Below are 21,085 nucleotides of genomic sequence, written 5' to 3'. Positions count from 1 at the left end.
GGTTTGAACAGGCTTGGCGACAGGTCACCCATGTCAGTTCTCATTTGCCTAGCTCAATTTTAATTTGGTTTATTAAAAATTCAGATCAACAGTGACGTGAAGAAGCAAAAACCTCCAAGCTGGTCGATAAACTTTGGCTCGCCATGAGCGGTGAAAATGGAGTTGAACTTCGCTCGAAGCAAGATTCGGCCGCAGAAAATTGCTCCGAAGTCGCGGCCTCAAGCCATTCTAGAAAGAGTCATCAGTCCTCGGATAGCATTGGCAGGCACACGAAGTCAAATCAAAAGGGAGAGGAGCTTCCATTCTGTGAAGTCAGGAATATAATTTATCGACCTGGCGGTGAGTTTTCATCTTAAAATTAAAACTTATTTTGTTTCTTTTTGGAATATGCTCCGGGTTAAACCTGCAACTGGGATCCCATTGAGCGTTTTTTACAACCAAACTTTTTTACATTATTTGCACAATATCCTAAATAATGGTTATACAGCGTGTCTTCGTTGGTTAGGCTAAAACTATATCACATCATATTTCTATTAAACTTCCCTATAATTAGGGGTTTCTCCCTAAAACTGTCCATCTTCTCCCCTCATCGGATTTTGCCCTCCGGATTGCCATTAACTTTTCATTGATCGTGTTTCCTTTTCCAACCATCTCGTCTCTTGTGATCTGCCAACATGGAAACATGCGATCTGTAGGATCACGAACATTCTCTTTTGAGTTGCAAATTAGGGCATCTTTGAAAAGGAGAATTATTCTCAGTGCAAGTCTTGTCCTAATGCATGATGTTTGTTAGGCCGTCGCAGTTATTACGGTTATTTTGGTTAGCTATTTCTATTAAAATTCACAATTCTATTTCTATTTGCACGAAAATAACGTGCTATTTATTGGTGAACAGGTCCTTGATTGGAACCGGTCGTGCAAAATTGATGATACACCCACCAAAACAAAGGTAGACCTGTTCAAATCAAAGCTAAAAATACAAACGGTTCCACGGAATGTTAGGGGCTTATTATTCGTCTTGGGTATTTCTGATAAGTAGTGGCTGAGGTATTCTTCAACGGAAGATGAAAATGTAGGCGTGAACAACTGCTGAAATGTTGTTTCATCTGTGAGAAATATCGCAAATGTGGAGCAGGATGTCTTGTTTTCTCAAAACTGGCTTACACCTGCTTGTAATCTTTGTGAAGGATTTTCACCTCAGACCAAACGGACTTTCGCGGATTCCGCGCTTAGGGAAATACGTGAAAGCCCTATTCCAGCGCGAACAAAGAAAATCTTGTCTGCAAACCAATGTTTTGAATCTGTATTCTTCAAGCTTTCATCCAAAAAATTAATGGTGAAAGGCGATTGAATTTCCATGAATAATCTTGTGAAAACAATTAGATTTTGTTGTCCTATTATAAAAGTAAATCTCCCTGAAATACAGGCTTTGTATAATTCATGCAAAGCGGACGAGGAGGCAACCGCAAATCTTCATATCCTCCATGTGTTCAAGGGAGGTCGCTAATGTTTTGGTTTTCTAGAAAAGATGTTTAAAATAATATCAAACAGGCGAATTGAAATGCGTTATCCATATGCCTGGAAATTGGCATGAAATGTTATGATGTTCATCATAATAATCATAACTCAACCATCATTTTGATGCCACAAAATTTTGTCTTGCCTTATCATTATTATAACAGGTATCTCGGAGCAGGGGGGCTGAAGGGCTCCTCACGTTTTGCCAGAAATGCAAAAAATTAATCAATGAATCACCAGTCTAGACCCTTTTTGTTCGGTTTTAGCCCCTCCCCCACTTTTAACCCCCCTTCCACTTTTCTCAACGTTCCGCGGTGCCTGTAAATGTGTTGAATGCAACAGCGGTATGTTTGATAGAGCTGGTTTCTATTTCCATAAAAAGAGTTGAAAAAGCTTGAAATCGCTGCATTCCTCGTCTTCCCGATCATCTGTTCTCATGAACAATTGAGATCGAAGAACGAGTGTTGCGGATAAAGTTCTGCGTCTTAAAGAGGATTTAATTCAAACAAGGAGCCTGGATGCGTATTTCATCGAGGGATTTTTAGGGATCCTTGTGCGAGGAAAAGCATCTGCTGTGGATTTCGTCTGTTATCGGGTCTTGAAAACATGGGAGTAGTGCAAAACGATAGTCCAGTGACCTGCATTCGCCATTCTGGTGCTTGCCGTGTTTACATTCTTTTTTTATAAAAACAGATAATTTTTTCTGAGGTCGCTGTTCTCATGTTGTGGATAATTTTAGACTTGGCTGTTCTCAATGTCGCTCTCATTTCGACACAGAATTTTCTAAAACTGCATTATATGACTTGTCATTTTTAGTACCACGCTCTATAAGCTGATAAAATCTGTTCTGTTTTGTTTACACGAGACAATTTTCCAAATTTTCTTCTGATTTTCTATTTGAGACTTTGCATGCCCTAACTTTGTTGTTTTATTTTTGGCAACCCAAGCCTCGGGATCTTTTAAAGTGTTATCTTATAAAGAAAAAACTTTATACGAAATTTAGTTTTCGTATGCTGGACTGAATATCTGTTTCCGCTATATTCCACCTGGAGTGAAATTTTCTAGTTTTGTTGCATATATTCTGAAGGAAAACCAATGTAATCTTCTTTATTCGACAAGAAGCAGAAATTTGAAGTTCAGGCTGGCAGTTTTTAATTTTTTCGAAAATCAGAGGCTGGATTGTTTTAATTTGTCCATTTATTATTAGTGTGTAAGCAGTGCTATTGCCCTCTAGGGGGGTTGTCAGCAAAGTGAGTGAGGCATCCTTTATTTGCCGAAAAGTTTGAAAATTCACCGAAAAAGCAGCCCTAGATGCCAAAAAACTTTTTTCAAGGCGACCGATTTTGAGGCTCGTGTTCTTATAAAATTGTTCTTATAAAGAAAAAATGCTTTTTAAAGGATCGTTGGTTTAAAAAGTGCCGTCGGAACGAAATTCATATTTGGGGGGGCTGCCCATTGTTTTCCTTATCATTCTGTACACTGTTATTAAGGAAACATACTAAACTTTGACAATTTTTGGGGGCTACAGCCCCCAGCCTCCCCCGGTTCGACGAGCCTGACTTGCCTTTTGTGCAGGGAAATTCGAAATTTTTACCCCTTCTTAGGGCATATTTGAGGGCCTCTGTGCAGGAGCATGGTTTTGAATCACATTTCATCCCGTCGTCAATAACATTTTTAATTATTCTTGGTTGAAATATTTGCGGCTTTCGTCTTTATTCGTGTGGCGTGCTGAGGAATACGTGAATTCTATCAAGCGATTATATATCCGCCAAAGCGCGCAGACTTATTGTTTCGTGTAAATAGCGGTTTTGTTAAATCCGTGGTCATCTATATGGCCATTTGTGAGTAGGCAATGCAATTTCTTTTGTGGTCAAGATAAGATAGTGGGATGTATTCATTAATACATTTTGAGGCTTTGGATATACGTCAAAAGAAGAAGCTCCTTCACAATGAACACATGCCGCGTCAAGTTCTGTCCAACTTGAAGTGCTCCTGCAAAGCGTCGTCCTTGGAGCTTGAACATATTAAAGTGTCCTAAGATTCTGGAGGTCTGATTGTGAAACTCACGAACAGGATTAATACTGACAAACTGTTCTTAAAGTTGCGGGAAATAGGCTTTGTGTTTCAATCGGTGTTTTTGTTTTCAAAGTGGCTTTTCTCGAATTATAAGCTGTTGAGATATTGTGCAGATGTATATAGGTGTCACGTTGTACGGCAAAGCTGCAATTTAGTTTACTAAAAAATAGAGAAGGTCAGGCGCTTTAACTGTCAGGGCCTATGCCACGAATTTCAAGGTGGAGGGGTCATGAATTTAGTGCTTCAAAATAGAGCCTCTTTGTAAATATTTTTGCTTACCAAAAAAGTGACCTACGCATTCATAAACACACGACAAAGCTGCAAGCTAGTCCACTGAAAGTATAGAGGAGGTCAGAATATTTTACTTTGGCAGTCAGTTGATACAGAAAGAAAGTAGCAAGAGAGCCAGTGATTGGACAAAGTGAATTCAACGTTCTCCATTTTAACTAAGCATTCATAAACACAAACGTTTTTGATATTCCACCAAAAACTCATCAATCTCGTTATCTTGCAGATTCTTTATGATACGGGCTCATAAACTGGGAATTTTTTTTATAAAAAATAAGCTCAGGATTGCACATTTTCTTAATCATTTTTTCCCGAAGGTCCTGAATTTCTGAATTTTTGTCCTCCTGGTGCTCAATTTTTTTATCTGGGTTCTTATCAAAATAATACGTGTAGACGAGATTTGCGTTTTAGCTTTTCAATTGTAAAAAATACTCAACCCAGATATCTTTAGTATTATTTTAAAATTAATTTACATAAACGCATGAAATAAATGACATTGTAATGGCAAAAAACAAAGCATTTAGAAGGAAAAATCCTTAAGCCCGCAACATCCCACAGTAGCCCGCAGCATCCCGCAGCAGCCGCCATGCATCCGAAGAAACGTTTGGCTCCAAACCTCCTTCAAATGTATAAAACATATTTAAAGGGCCACTCCAGCCCAAAATTTTTATTTCAGAATACGATGTAATCAGACCTCCTGAAAACGAATATGTTATTATTTTTTTCATATCTCTAACCGTTTTGTAGTTATTAGCGTTTGTAAAATGGTCATTGAGTTGAATTGTTTTTCAACCGTGTTATCGGAGATCTTCGGATTGACGTCACAAGCATTTTCGGCCTCGGTAAGTTCGCGACAAGTATCATCGGCTGTCCAAAGGGTCAACGAGAACCTAGCGAAATGGTAGACAGGGCCTAGCAGCGGCATGCTTTTTAGAAGGCCAGACTTTTATCTGGAATCGATATAAAGATAGAAGTATCGTCCATCAGTCTTGATATTCTAATCGAATATGGAAGTTTTTATCGCACGAATCTTTCTGACAGAGAAGTCATATTGTCAAAGAAGGCCAGCGAGACAGAGACATGAGGATGTTGACAGACTTTCATGGAATGTTGCTTTTGAAGCAATTTATATTGGCAGGCCAGTTCTCTGATTTTAAAAAGAAGATTCGCGCTTTTTCATCAGCTCTTCCTTTAGTGCAACAGCTAAAAAAACCATCGCGCAATTAATTCGGGAGGAAAGACCAAAACAAAACCAGTATACCGGGAATGAAAGCTGTATGAATTGATACAACATATTCATTAGGATAAAGAGCTTCATATCAACATGACTATGACTTATTAGAAGTAAACCAGGACAATCGAGGGCATGGACAAGAAAGTATACAAACTTTCAAGACAAGACTAAAATCCTACCATTAGTCATGAGTGAAACAACTTTTTCAAAAATTTTAAATGTGTTTTTATACAAAAAAAGGGATTTGAGATTATATTAATAATTCAACTTTTTCAATATACTTGTGTAAATATAATTTTTGTTTTTAACCTTTAAGCTATTACAGGGGCCTTTTCAGCTCCTTTGAGCTGTCAGAATTTCAACCTGCTATATTTATGAATAATAAATACATGTTTGTATTTAAATACTTGGCTACATTGAATTATATATTTAAATATCTATACAATCAGGCCAGTGAAGTAGCTAGCAATTTGTAATTTCTATTGCACATGAGAAATGTTCTTATAAAAGTATCATGAAACAATAATCTATTGCAAAACTTCTAGAAAATACCTATATGTTGTTACTAGTTTGAAATAATAGTTCTGGATTTGCAAACTTTATATAGATATGACCAAATTATATATAAAATTTTGATAATTTTAAAAATAGTCTCCTTTGTAAAAATGTTAATAAAAAAACAGAATAATGTGTTGAGGTCTTTGTGGTAACTCTTGCAGGGAGGAGAGGGGCAAGTTATCACTCCCCCAAAGCCAGTAGCCAGATAACAGGATGCATGTAATCTCCAACCTTCATCTAGCATTTTTTTGCAAGATCCTTTCTGCTGATCCATAAAAGAGTTTGTTACCTTTTTTATGCCTAGAATAATAAGGTTGACAGGGATCAATACTAACATACCAGTCAAAATTTACTTTAGAGTCATATTAAAACATAAAATGATCAAAGAAATCACTACCTTGGACACTCAGGGGCATTCAGAGTATAGATATTTAAAAGGATCAAAGAGAAATTTAGGGGTGAAAGGGCAACCACTGTTACTATAGCAAATAGCATCTAAGGATATTAATTTGAAGTAACACAAAGATGAATTTAAATGATATAGGCCATGCTTACATGAATCAATACTAGAATAGCAAAGGTAAATTTAACAAATATAAACAATTCTGCCTTTAAAACATTAGAATGAGGATATGACACATCTTTTTTCCAAAACCAAGGGTGTACATTCCATGTTTTATCTTTGGGGTAGTAGATCTTTTGCCCTGGATATTGATCTGGAAAATTTTGAAATTGTGCATCAATTTTATGATAAAATAGGCAGAACTCCAAAATTGAAGGCAGAACATGGTAGAACATGATGAAAAAGGGTTCAGGAGACAAACCCTGGAAAATTTTACACATCTATACCTCGGGCAAAGGTGTAGTGCACAGATCATTGGAAGGGATGTAGTGCTAGGAGGCTCAGGCCCCCTTGTTGGTACGAAAAGTAGCAAACTTCTACTTTTGGTACTATTTTATGTGACATTTTGCTTGAGAGCCCCTGTTGTACTTTTAATATAACCACATTTCTGACCATTTGGGGGGCAGTTCACAAGACTGGCTGTTAAAAAACTTATATTTAGAGGACGAAGTTTTTCTCAAAGCCCGGCAAATTGCGTTGCTTAGGGGGTGTGTGTCACACCTTCCCCAACCCCCCTCCAAACCTCTACACCCTGCAGTTTCGCCAAACGTTCAACATAGTAAAATGATAATAAGGATGAATTGTGACTTACGGGGAAGTTTCCATCTTGTGAATAGGGTTCTTCTTCTAATGCGTTAAAACATCAATTATTATTTAGCTCCCTGGAAATCCCTGAGATGACACGACGATAAGAAATGCCTTCGGTCAGAAATCCATTCACATCGGAAAATTCGTGAAGCATTCCATTTTGAAAAGCTTGCTGCGTTGCCAAGATGAGGATATGCGTTCAGGTTGAAGCTTCCATCTTTGATTTGTGGAATTACTAGTCCATGTTGGCTGGAAGCCTCCGCTGAACATTAATCGCAATGAAGGAAAATAAATAAAACGACAACCGCTAGTCCGACATGAATCGCCTCTTCCGAGCCTCTACCGAGTCGTGCGAATTTCAGTGCGAACGTATAACAATAGCGCCGAATGTTAAAACAATGGTCCCTTCATACGTCACAAGGTACTTTTTCCGAAAAAAATTTTGTCGTATTTTTACGGCGATTCTCAACTTTGAGCGTCTATATCTGAAAAACGAGTTAAGCTTTTCAAAAAAAAATTTCACGATGGCTTCTTTTTCTCGACTAACTACCAATTTATGCAAAAATCCCAGAAAAATTTTTTGGGCTGGAGTGGCCCTTTAATCCTGTAAACTTTGCTGTTGGCAAGGCACTCCATATGTTGTCTGGTTTTGCCCCCTTCTTTCAGAGTCCTATGCGTTGTTCTGTTGTCATGCCACATGTTGAACCGTTGAGCCAGCGTTAAACCTTCTGCTAAATGGTGGATTTGTTACTGGTGGTTACTGTTCTAGTGACAGAGGCGTCATTATCTCAGGTCTCTGATCTCTTTTCATGCTCAGTTTTATCTCAAATGAAATTAACTAAGTCAATTTGATCTACGTGAAAACAAAGATTATCCTAAAACCACAATTTCTTTCTGTTATAATGTCAACTGGTTGCATTTGATAACGTTGACGAATGGACTTAAAGTGCGGCATATTAGACCCTTTCCGGTTTCAGCATTGTGATCCAGACTTTTTGAAACTAATCGATACCGTCACAGAAAGAGGTGGACTCGCTGCGGACTTCGACCTCGTACTCAGTCTTTTGCAACCATCCATAAGGAGGCACACGCGTGATCTTAGGATTTTCAGAAATTCCCTTGTTTTCTACACAACAGTTTAGGTATATAGACAGAAAGACCTCTAACCCAAAAGCATTTTGAACTAGAATAAAATGTCTGACATTAATTATAAAAAGTAAAAAATTAAACAATAAATACAAAAAGTTAATCTAATGACAAACGTTGATAGCTTTTTTATTTCGCATTTAACTGTAGAAGAGTATTCAAGCAAGTGCAAAATGTTCTGCCGGTAGATTCAGTAAAAAATGAAATGTCTTCCTTTGTATCAATTATGCCTTAGTTTTGTGCCTAATTTTGACCCCTAAAAATGAGTTGAGAATATATAATACACGTTTTCGTCCGCTTAGTTGCCTCATGTACTATACTGCAACACTGAAAATGTGCGTAACCCCCTTGAAAAGTTTTATTTATTGATATTATTGACAACCTTTGATTAAGTTTACATAGTAATAACCTCTTTTGTTAGTCGTGTTTTCAAATACGTTATAAGCACATTTGGTCGTCTGCATATGCTATTAAATATTGACCAATTGGAATGGACTCCATTGTGTCTAGGGCAAATAAATCCAGAACACATCCTATGTCATAATCCCTTGAGCCAAACATAACCGCCGCGGGAAGGAGTTTGTTTCTAAATTGAGATCAGGGTCAAACTCCAATGGATTGCAAACCCAGAGCGAGGCATTCTGGGCTAGAGGCTAATGCAGAGAAAGAAGGAAATGGAGGCCGCACGCCACATTTCGCTGTGTCGTTTTTGTCGAGGAGTTTTTTTGTAATAGAATCGCACAAAAGAATTTTTTTTTATTGCAACCCTCCGTCTTGCAGACAAAAAGCGTTCACATAGAAGTTAATCATTATTACATATGCTAAGAGACTCAAAAGGAGGTTCCATCGTGTTTTAAATGTATCGAGTACCGAAGTGTGACCTCATCAAAAATCTATTTTCAGAATTTCTAAAATTTGGGAACACAATCTGAAAGAACGGCATAAAATACCTCTTAATATGCAAAATTAGTTAGGTATGTTGCGAATTGGGCTATAAATTGTTGCAAATAGGTGCAGAATGTTATTGGCTCGATTTTTGTTCTGCTGTCCCGACAATAATTTGCTCCACTACCGCTACCTGCGCTCGTTGTTAGATGCTAGCAGGTAACCATATTAAAGCATCAATCAAGCGAAGAATATCATGTTTTTATCTCAAGCAGATGTTACTTGTTGACTATTTTCGAGGTGTAGGTTGTTTTGTTCGGAAGACGGTTTTTCGGAAGTCTCAATTGGTAGATCACAAATTCTACAAAAACCAGTGATTTTTTTCGGTGAAATTTGCAAGAACTAGAATCAAAATCATTCCACGAATTTCTTGGCATTTTATCACCAAGAGTTTATTTCGCAATTATTTATCCTTGAAAATGACGAGAAAGTATGTTCTAGAAGACTTACAGGTAGCATTTCTGAGGTTGAATTTTGAATTTGACTAAATCAGAAAAAAACACGTAACCAAAATTTGAACCTGATTACTTTGTATCAGTCGACGATATGAAGTAGTAATTGGTGAACATACCCCCGTCATCCAACATAACTTGTGGTTGGTTTAAGAGATAAGGAAAAATAATTTGCCGAGGCTATGTGCAATCGTATCTAAAGTTCAACCAAATTGGATAAATATTCGCAAAGTCTGTTAAGAGTTCTCGATAAGTACATTAAATGTAATTTTCTTTCTTTGTAATACGTAATTGAATTCACATGGCGGCCTGGTCATTCAAGAGTGAAATCGCTCCTGCTCAGCGGCTCCATTCAGTATCTCCATTGTAATGGATCCTGGATGTTTTTCGTCATTTTATCAATATTTATATGTGAATATACAGAAAGTGCCAATTTTTAATAAACATCTAGACTCTTCCAACGTCTGTTTTATTGAAAATCCGCAATGAGACTCCACTAAATATGGCGTCACGTTCTGAGCAGTCTTCGCTAAATCTTAGCGCTTCTTGGTGACTTAGGGATTAAGAAACATTCAGTTTTTGATAACTTTTTTGTTTAAAGGAAAAATTAAATTCAGATTTTCATGCATCATCATTAACTGAATGTTTACTTTTGTAGATTGTGTCTACATTGAAAGCCAGCGACCTGATGTCCCCTATTTCATTTGTTCCATCCGAGACATAAGAAAGGTGAGTCACTTTATCGAGGATGTTGTTGTTGCAATCAGGAAATCCAGCTTTCAAAATGCGTCTGTCGTCGGTATTGCCATTAAATTGTAAATATTATTTGAAGAGGTCCTTTCAAATGGTCCTAATTACAAAATGATTCTAAGAAAAAGTCTCTAGTTTATGGAGGCGGTTAGTGGTGTCTTGAAGTTCTTGAGTGAGCTGTGTGTTAGAGGGAGAGTGGGAGTTGTTGGGTTGCCAGTTTTCTTTTCTAGAGTTTGTTTAATTTTACAGAAACAAATTTAAGAAGCATCCAATAAGTGCGAAGAATTTCTATGAAATGCACCTGAGAAGGCAATGCATACAGCTTTTTTTCATATTAAACAAGCCACCCTCACCCTTGCCTTGTACTTACACGGAAAAGTTCTTTTTAAAAGTAATAAGTTCTTTCTACTAGTAATTTAGGTGCGGGAATATTATCACATTAATGGAATCAACGACTTACAAGTTATCGAGTTACTTTATAACTACATTAAGTTTCACCCGTTGTTTGGTTTTATTTGGATTTTTTTCAATCCAGTCGGTGATTTGTTTTGATTCAATATTGCCTGATTAAATTTTTTCAAACTGGTTTTTTCTTTATGAAACAACAAACACCAAACACCAACAGCATTTCTAGGTAGGGCTGGGTTCAAACAGATTCTAGAACGATTTTCGCAACAATGCCCTAAATTACTACCTTAAAAAACATTCCCCCGTGATTTCTGAGTTCGTCGCAAAATTCACAATTCATCTGTTGTGACCTTTGTTTAGTGACATGTTACTTAAATATACTTGATCCTTCGATTGATCCTTCGTTTTTGGACCGATCAAATTCTTCATCTAACTAACATCAAGAGTAGACAGTCTGGAATTTAGCTATGACGTATTTTCTTTGAGTAAAGATATCATTTTGTCGAAGAATTAGGAAACTTCAGTACTGGACAGTCAGAAAAAATTAAGAAACTTCAATACTCGAAGCAAAAATATCAAGGAACCATTAAATCGTGATAAAACTGAAAACAACGGAATTTTGTTAAATTCATGAACATGATTGCCCTGTTGGTCTAGAACTTAAGACACAAAGGATAAAAATGTACTTCCAACATCTAAATAAAGCATCAGAACGGAAGCGTGAAATTCCCAGAACATTAAGAAACTGGAGTACTCAACATCGACCTTTGTTTCTCATAAAATATGAGTGTATTCCATTCCTAGTGAAAATCTGTATATATTTGACGTCTACCATTGACGTGATAAAGATTTATTGCTAAATCACTGTGTTAAGTCAACACGTTGGGGCACTGCAATACGGTAGCTATTCTAAATTACCCTCGACCCCAGTTTTCACGGAACCTTTGTTTTTCCTAAACCCTTGTTTTATCTGGATCCATTCTTTTCTTGGATTACTGTTTTATCTGAACTTCTGTTATACCCAAGCACCAGTTTCTCTGAACCCCTTTCACCTGAACCCCCTTTGTATCATCAGAGTCCCTGATTTGTCTGAACCCCCTTTCACCTGTACCCCCGATTTATCTGCACACCTACCAAAACCAGCATTTTCTTTGCCCTGATTTTGAATGAAACGGAACCGGATTACCAAAGCCGTCTTTTTTCAACTCGTGAAGATCTGAGACTTTTCTTCCAAATCCTTTTTTAATCTTTATGTGATTAAGCTTTGTAGAAGCAAGTCTTTTTTTATTTTGAAGTGCGTTTATAAAATCCAGTCTTCCTCATCTAATCTTATGCATTTGTTTTGACTTCAGAGCAAGAGGGATCATGTATTTGTGAACGTCACATGGTTTTACCGACCTTGCGAGGTCCCGTTATCTGTCTATCAGCTCTTGATTCATGACAGAAATAACGAAAACGGTATGAAGCTTAATATTTTCGCAGTTCTTTTCATATTTATTGCTTTTCAGCTGCACTCGTTCTTATTTCAAACACCCTCTCCTGTAGTGATTGCATCTCCCGCGCACCACATTCATTCACAAATCTCTCCCCACCCCCACACCCCGACTTAATGCACTTTGAACTCTTGTAATGAATTTTGCAGCCATGTTTACTCCAACCTTTTCAGGTCCTGCGTCGCACATTTTCCCATTTCGCAGATCTCTGCATACAAAAGCATTCTCGAGTCTCGTTATGATACCTCTCCTTTTTTATATTTATGAACAATTCTCGGTCAAACAGCTTTCCAACTGTTCTCACTCTTTCTCTTGCAAGGGTATTTTTAGCCATTCTCCTTATTGCTTCCGATAGTAGTTTTGTAGACTTACCGATCCGTAAATAAGTATTCCCTTTTCCCAAGGTTCCGACCATGTTCTTGAAGATCCGGCAGTAAAGGAACGAGAACTTTTCATTTCTGACTCGGTGGATACCTATCCTATATTAGCTTTGCGGTAAGTGAATCTATTTACTATTAGATCATCCTACAATCATTGGCAGAAAAGAAATTACATCTGTCTCAAAGGAAAAATACATCTGCAGCTAAACCAGCTTTTTGAATATATCATTTTTTATATTTCCTCAGTTGGTCTTGCTTCTAGTAGCATAACAACTTTAATTATAATCAAGGATTCTACTTTAAATTTGGTCTTTAGGTTACGATATACATTAATCTCCTCCACAACTGTTGAATGATATCGAATTTATAAATGATTAAACATAAACTTCCAAATCATTCTTTGGCGGGAATATTTCGCATCACAAAGACTAGTCTGGTCATATTTTCGCGGGTGAATAAAGAAGACGCTTTTCCAACGCGCAGTTGGAAGTAAAGATCATTTATCTATTTCGAGCGAGCTAGATGGAAAGAAAACGCATCGGAAATTTTCATTATTTTCCGGTCAAAAGACCAAAGAGCTTCCGTGAGATAATTCCCACACGATCCTGAAGCAATTTTTGTCTCCCCTCATCCCATGTTTTTTGATGTTATAAGGTGTTGCTACAAAGGGATTTCGACTGTAACATAACAAGAATTAAATCGTCAGGTTTTTTATTAAGGGTTGGGCGCAAAAATATAAAAATTACAACAAACTTGCAAAGTATATAATATATTTTGATTTTTGTCTCTCTACAAATACGTTGCAACTGCATTTTTCCCTTCTGAATTTATTTCACTTTTCATTTGTAAACAGAGGACACATCAACATTCTTCCGTTCTCTGAAGTCAAACAAAGATTAAAGGAATACACGGAAGAAGAAGATAATTGGTTCTACATTTTGAGATACAATCCGGAGTCGAGGTGAGCTTTAGCTATCTTATAGGAACGACTTTTGGTGTTGATTGGTTCCTATATGATTCCTTTGACTTTCCATCGTTGATGTTTGTTCCAGTCTTATTCAACGTGCCACATTCGGTACTCAAAATCCATAAGGAGATTAAAAGACCTTTTAAAGTAGTTCCTCAAATGCTCCAAAGTCAGCGTGGCGTGCATTTCGTAAACTGAGGTGTCCTGGCCCCTTCAAAAGAGCTCCAGCTTGATAATCAAAATGCTGACTTGGTTATCAAATGTTACATCTTTCTGTAGATTACATATACAGAAAGATTCGAGGATACTAAGAATCATCAGGAATAGTTTTTTCCAGCTTCTTCGACAAAATTTCGAGAAAAAGAGTTTTTCTGAGGATTTTATCGCCCATTATTATTTCTGATCAGTTTGGGAGTAATTTGGTTGCTGAAAAATGCCAATGCGGTTCTCGTGTAAACAGCTATCAGTGTAAAGTATGACGCAAGGGGTGGTTTAGTGATGAAGAGGTAGGATACATAGGTACCCATGTCATGGCGTCTGAAGAGGCGCCTATGCAAAAACGAGGAAGAATGACACGAGGAGAACGAGCACTTCTTTCTAGATCTCCAGGCTTACGAATAACAATGCCTGGCGATTCATTCCGCACTTTGGGCATTGATAGTAAATCCTTCTGAGGTTTTGGCGATAAAGCTTATTGGTCTGAACAAAGCAAGATTATCTGTTTTATTAAGAAATCCATCGAGTGGGAGACTGTAGATCCCTGCGTGTCACTGTGGCCGCTTTGTATGGATCAGGCACAACCTTGTTGGCAGGTATCACCGCAAGATCTTGTTTTTGTCGTGAAAAACCAAAGGATTAGTTTCAAACGAGTTCGTTATGCAAATTGTTTTTATCCGTCGCCTGTTGAAATTGAATCGTGGCCTTGAAAACTCGGCATCGGGTCGATGATTGTTGGGATATCAGCTGCGGACGAGCTGGGAAGGCGCAAAAAGTAGAGGGTGGGTTATAGGCAGGAATTCTCGATTAGGCATGACGTTGTGCAAAATTTCCTGTCTGAAGAATGTCCAAAACAAAAATGCTATAATAACTGGAGTACATATTTTCAACTGCAAAACCGATCACCCTCGAGCGCTAAGGGTGCGGTCAGTTATTGTGCTCTTGTCTTGTTTTTTTAATCCTTCAAACCGCAGTAGTATTATTTTTCCATCTTTCTATCATTTTCTTTTGTGCCGCTTTGTTGCGTGATTTGCGCTCATTACGTCACCACTGGTTTTTCATACTTATCACTGAGTTGAATTGTTAATGACTGTTTGTTGACTATTGTCTTTCGCTGTTCAAACAGACGACGATAGGATTATCGTGATTTTGTCAATCATCTCAAATTATCTTGGCCTTCTCGTTGTGTTTTTTGCTGAATGCTCGTTGGATAAACATACCTGTGTACAGTTCTTTGTTTCTCAATTGTTTGTCTGACGTAAGCAAATCTGTTTGACGTGAAATTCTTAAGTTGTCAATAGAAAGCCTATTCCTGTTTTCTAATCATGTTTACTTTTTATAGACGCTTGGCAAACACAAAGGGAGAAATACGTGTTGGCTCGAATCATCAGGTAATTGAAAATGATTTGTCAATATGGAAATAGGTTTACTTTAAGCTTCAACCGATTTCTATACATTTTGTGAACGTAGATGATTCCAAAAGCCATTTTTGCTCATTTGTAGTAATTGTCCATCAAGTCCCTTGTCACTACCCTTGACGTCGATCATACTTGCAACCATTGATGAACAGTACCTGGTTGCTTTCAAAAACCTTTAAATCAGCTCATGTTGCTATTGCATGGCAATTAACTAATTAACTAAATTAACTAATAAACAATCGATAGTAGAATAAATTTTTATAGTTGAATGATTTAGTAGAATTTATGCACGGTTAAAATTTTTTTTTTGGGGATCCCCCGTCCGAGTTTTCCCTTCATCTTTTGTACAAATGTAAATGTTTTTACACTTATAAGGATATCTTTGATACAAAATTATTTTAAAAGCCTCAAGCTTATAATTAGATTTTTTCATGTCCAGCAAAACTCGTTAACTCAATCGTTACAATTGGATTTCAAAAATTATCTGTCCAGGTTTTACGATTCAATTGTTATCTCTTTGGTTTTTAATTGTTTTCTGAAAATGCGGAAAGAAAAACATGTTTATCAGATCAATCTTGTACTCCAGTTAAAGAAAGTAAGGTCATTTGTTCCTACGTGTATAGTGTAATTATCCACAATGAGTTTCTAATCTAATACTTGTGGTTTTCTGTTCAAGGTAAAGCTGCCCAGATGCGTACCACTAAAACAGCGTGCACAAAAAGGGATGGTGAGAAAGTGCCCCGAACAGTTGGTGAGTAGAACCTTTTACTTCTTTTATCTCTCAGTGCAGGGATTTCAGTCTCTAATCAACTTTACGAAATCAGATACTTATTATTATCTAGATTGAAACCAAAAACTTTGCGTAATTGAACTTTATCTCGTTCATATTGTGCTAGCTTCAAAAAGAAGATTTCATTGTGGCGATTAATTGGCAGACGCCATTTGCATTTCGAAATTATGCGTTACAGCGTTGATAATCCAGTCCAGAAATGCTTGAAATGCCTTGCTTTTAATCTTCAAATCCTTTCTAGGTCTGGGCACCTCAGATTGAAGATTCCGATCTAATGATGTTCTTAAGAGCTTCCAGGTTAGTCACGTTGGTATTTTCTGCTTCAACGAGACTAAACACTTTTTTATAAGAAACAGGTTATAAGAAACGGTAGGCTCAATTTTTCGAAAGTTAAGAAACAACCCTACCCAAATTGAAAAATAAGCTAAAAAACTTTTATAATTTGCAGCTTTGATTTTCCAAGTTGACACTCGAAACAGTCTTGACATTGAACATCACTGTATATTGCAACATCACACTTGACATGCAGTTTGCACTCATTCTCAGTAAATTGCACACTCGAGAAGTTTCGGATTAAAAATTTGTTTTGACTTCAACTTGACATTGATGAAGTTCAATGAGCTTAACTGTTTACAGATCTCAACAGAGTTAGTTTTTCTAGGAAAACAAAATTCCTTGATCACTTTGTTAGTTTATCTCTAAATGTGAGTGAACTATATATTTACTTTACCTTGACAGCACATTTTAAAAATTAATTACCTTAGAAATTTAAGAAACATGTAAGAAACTTTTGATAACAAATTGGCCAGAAAATTTAAGAAATTTCCTACCAGTACCGGATCTTAGTTTTTTATAACAAAAATACGTGTACTGGTTCATAACCTTAAATTATCCGCTCTTTACTTCTACATAAAATAAGAATTTTATGTGGTTGAGTCACAAATAGTTTTGATATTGTAGTTTGAAAATATCTATTGACTTTATTTTATAGTGTACTTAAAGTAAATTTATAATAATTTCGTAATGATTCACATTTTAATAAAGATTGGAAGTTGATTTCCAACCATGTATTGGAGACATTTTTAGTGTGTGTTTCAAAGATCTGTATTCAAATATTTGTTTTCTGTTACAGGAGCATATTCTCCTTCTCTGGTTATGTGGATGATGATGGCTCGATTGATCGCGCATTAAATGTTATATCTGAAGAGTCGACCACAGTTCATTGCCTAAATATGGTAAGCCTATAGCAACAATCAGAAAGGTCTGATGGCCGAAAAATTTCACTCATTTGCAAATACACGAAAATTGAAGGACTGAAGCATGCATCTTGAACTATTCTCAATCAGAAAATAAATTTTCGTTGATCATAGGCAGAAACCAAACTTTTTTGCTCGCAAACTATCTTCAAACTTTTCACAAGTCTCATCCCCGGACCAGAAACTTCTCCCAGCAACACATTGCCTTTGACGCTAAATTTCTGCCAGTCTGTAACTCGTACCCCCTTCCCATTAATGTCCGACCCTCCTTTAAAATTTTCATTCACGCTTCTTTTTTCTAAACCTTGCTGAGAGAGAGGCCTTGTTTTAAGTAATTTGAAATGAAATATTACGTAAATTCTCAAATAAGAAAAGATTTAGTGAGAGATATCACGGCAATCCAGGAAGCTTCACATCCTTTCGCCTGCAACCTCTTTGGCTCAATGAGTAATTGAAAGCAGGGATTAACTCGGGATTTACCGACTTCCTATTTAACAGTTCTTTATCTGAATTCCCTAGCCTTCACCGTTAAAGCCAGGCCATCTTCTTTTTTGGCAAACTTCATGCTTTCACAGGGCTTCGATATGTCACACCCTTGAAATCTTTTGTAAACCTAATCACATCTTTTCTGTTTGACCTTTAAACAGCTGATATCTTCCAGACATAAGTAGCTTTATGAATTTGCGATCATTCAAAACTTTATTCATTCAACAACAGTTCCAATCAATTGTCTGTTAACATTCTTCTTAAATTGTCTTGAAAATCATCCTTGTTCCTTTTATGTCTTAAGAATCATCCTTCACATTTAGCTCCACAAAAACAAATACGATGTCTCAAGGGCCCTCCAGGCGTTAATACGATCTCCATTTGCCAAGACAAACGCACGCAAATGGAGTGAAGACGAAAGGGTAAGTCGTTTCATGTCCTAGCTCCCTGTAGAAGAGGCATCTTGAATTTTTCGCCTTTTTACATTCGAAAAAGTTTGGCTGTTTTTAGGTGTTAATTCCTTGTCAACCCATGGTACTGCTACTTTTTGATCGTGACAGACTTCGCTGACATTCAGTATCAGAATCAGATCATTAATCGAGTTCAATTTATAAAAATGTCACGTTCATATTTGAGAAAAATTTGGGCATATTACAATGGAAAATGAAATCACGTGTTTTGTGTATTTCTAAGCAAGCAAAAATAGTTCTTTGTTACCATCCTAGGCTAAATCAACTTTTATTTTGTTTGCGATATTTGATGGGTGGTTAACCAAACATTTGATAGAAATTTCAGGTAATTTTCCTTCAGGCAGTTAATTTGTCTTACCTCAGAATCAGATTTTGTTGTAATATATAGGTTTTGATTTACAGATTTCTATCACGATTATATTTGCATTTAAATTGTTACAATCCTTTTTCTCCTGTAGAAACTTTTTGTACGTGGTCTGCGGCAGTATGGCAAGAATTTCAACAAGATAAAACGAGAGTTGTTGTCTGACAGGAAAACGGTTAGTTTTGTGAAAGAATTGCAGGCTTTTTATTTTCCAATGTTTGGATTTTTTCTCTTTACGACCCAGTTGAGTTGTGGTCAACCCATTTTCAACAGCCAAGTAATCGCGAAAATCCTTGGGTTATGAAACAACGTTTTTCATTATCGATGTAATTAATTCTTACAATGCCTGAATTGCAAACAACTTTCTTAATTTCATCACTAAATAGCGAAAATCTCGAAAAATTTCGTGCAGTCTTTGGAGAGTATTGTTTCACAATATTGCTTAAGTTAGTGCTGATTTTCTTGACCTTGATTTCACAATGCTGACTTGATATGGGTTGTATATATTATGAGATCTCATTCAAGGACTTTATATTTGCACTACTAATCAAAGGAAATAATTAAATGACTTTTTTTTGCAGAGTGAGTTAGTTCATTATTACTACGTCTGGAAAAAGACACCCACGGCGATCAATTCGAGGCCGCATAAACGAGGCAGGCGGCACAGTGTCCTCTGCAGGAAAACGAGGTCTACTAAAAACAAAACAACACCTGCTAGTGAATTTTTAGACTTAAGCTCGTGTAGCGAGGATGAGCCGGACAGCGAGGATAGCGAACGGGACTTGAGCTTGTATGCTTGTAGACATTGCTACAATACCAAATCACCTAACTGGCATCATGTTGGCAAAGAGAAACTACTTGTTTGCAAGGAATGCCGAGAATACTTCAAGAAATACGGTCGCATGCGGCCGATAGAATGCCGGACAGAACCCCCTTCGTACATTTTTAAAGCGGCATTTGAAAATCATAACGATAATTTATCGAATTCTGGTCGCATGCGTACTCGGAGATCTGCCACGCCTATTTTCACTGCTAATGGAAGTGTGAGGACAAAAATACTACATGAAATTCAAGAAGGTATGACAGAGATCTTGATCTAGACCAGTTTCCTTCCGTGCTTTTTCGCAATTTTTGCTTGTGATATTGTCCCACTAATTTAGTTGAAATAATGTTGTCCCATTATTTAGAACGTGGATCTTGTTATTAATGCTTTAAGAAAATCCTTTCAGTGGAAATCTATATAGGTTTTATTTTGGTTGTTTGAGTTGGACCTTATTTCCTTGTTGCTTAGGCCCTTCTACGACTTTTCATTGTGCTTTTTATTGTCCTTTTGGTATGCCATCTTATTTTATCTCGTCTCTTCACGCCATGTGTACTTTTCTTGCAGCACGTTTAACCCGTTTAAAAAAGGCTGATTCGCCGTCAACGAACAGCTCAGACAGCTCGAGCTCTTTCAAAGAAAACAGCAGCACGGTAAATTGCGTTTTTTGCCATCCACCATTTACAATTGATTGCTATTTTTGATCTATCTCTGTTTGCAGAAAAGAGTTATTCCGATTTGCTGTCAGCCAATTAAAATCTATACGTTTGTTGTTTATTCCAGGAGCTCGTGAGGAAACGAAATCAAGACTCAGAATCGGATGGTGCAGATGAAATCGAAGAAGCTGATGTTGTGGATGAGGAGATTCAGAACGAGGAAAGCGAGGCTGAAGATGAGATTGAGGCGAAACGCGGAAGATTTGAGGTGTGTGTTTCCCTATTTACGGTGTCGGGGTTTTTTTTGTAAATCGAGATTTTATATTGAGCCTTTGGGAAATGAGGACTTTACACTCGATGTTTTGAAATTTCAATATAAGACCTTCGTAGCACGCGATGTTTCAATCTTTCGTCTGTTGAAACTTATTGGCTCTTTTGCATTTTTCGATATGTCTTGTATACATCTATTTCTGCAATCTTGAAAAGCATTTCATCAGGATAATGTCGTGTTATATGCAGCGTGTTTCAAAATTTAATCGTATCCCCACTTGTTTACAGGACGAGGCAGATAAATGCGAGGATGAGGAAGAAGAGGAAGAAGATGAGTATGACGAAACCGAGTCTCCTGGTGACCTCGAAACAACGAGTAGCGAGGCTATGGAGCAGATGGAGACAAATCTCGATTCGATGATCGAAGAGGGAGAAGCAAACCAACAAGTAGCTCAGGACAAAGAAGAGGGGCCTGATGACGATTCTACCAAGAAAGAAGAGGTGTCAATGGAGGAGGAAGTTGCTTCTGAGGAGGAGCTTCCAGATGTCCTGGATGATCCCCGTTTGGTTGAAAAAATAACAAAAAGTTTCAAGAGAACAAGCGATGATGACAAGAATGCGTGCGCACGGTGTGGGCTGGTCTACGTCGTTAAAAGACCGAAGAAAGAGAAGCAAGGATCAAAGGTAAGCATGTGCTTCGTGGATCACAATGTTTTCCGCGTTCTGTCCCGAGCTTTTTGAGTGCACAATAAGCCATCCTTGTTTAGGTTTCAAGATTGTTCTCATGGATATACAGTTCGATCCTGAAGTTACTTCCTGGATAATTCTGTTCGTAAATGTAAAAGTTGTCAGGAAAAAGCTTAAAGGATTATCAGAATATAGAATATAGAATATAGAATATAGAATATAGACAT

The 21,085-nt window shown here is 37.1% G+C and overlaps 1 protein-coding gene across 1 annotated transcript in view; it reads left to right on the top strand.

Moving 5' to 3' along the window:
- LOC135688306 (uncharacterized) overlaps positions 1-21,085 on the top strand; it is a 31,133-nt gene that overhangs the window by 7,551 nt on the left and 2,497 nt on the right. The window contains exons 2-16 of the mRNA XM_065205096.2: positions 85-339; positions 10,086-10,156; positions 11,938-12,043; positions 12,483-12,573; positions 13,312-13,419; positions 14,984-15,032; positions 15,736-15,810; positions 16,091-16,146; positions 16,982-17,084; positions 17,915-18,013; positions 18,520-18,600; positions 19,007-19,502; positions 19,813-19,898; positions 20,029-20,169; positions 20,460-20,855. Coding sequence (XP_065061168.2) covers positions 144-339; positions 10,086-10,156; positions 11,938-12,043; positions 12,483-12,573; positions 13,312-13,419; positions 14,984-15,032; positions 15,736-15,810; positions 16,091-16,146; positions 16,982-17,084; positions 17,915-18,013; positions 18,520-18,600; positions 19,007-19,502; positions 19,813-19,898; positions 20,029-20,169; positions 20,460-20,855 — 2,154 coding nt within the window. The 5' untranslated portion in view covers positions 85-143. The remainder of the gene's footprint in view (positions 1-84; positions 340-10,085; positions 10,157-11,937; positions 12,044-12,482; positions 12,574-13,311; positions 13,420-14,983; positions 15,033-15,735; positions 15,811-16,090; positions 16,147-16,981; positions 17,085-17,914; positions 18,014-18,519; positions 18,601-19,006; positions 19,503-19,812; positions 19,899-20,028; positions 20,170-20,459; positions 20,856-21,085) is intronic.

The sequence above is a fragment of the Rhopilema esculentum genome, chromosome 19 (assembly GCF_057945365.1).
Source record: "Rhopilema esculentum isolate cy_ngs chromosome 19, ASM5794536v1, whole genome shotgun sequence".
Taxonomy (NCBI): Eukaryota; Metazoa; Cnidaria; class Scyphozoa; order Rhizostomeae; family Rhizostomatidae; genus Rhopilema; species Rhopilema esculentum.
This window is presented reverse-complemented; position numbering and strand designations above follow the sequence as displayed.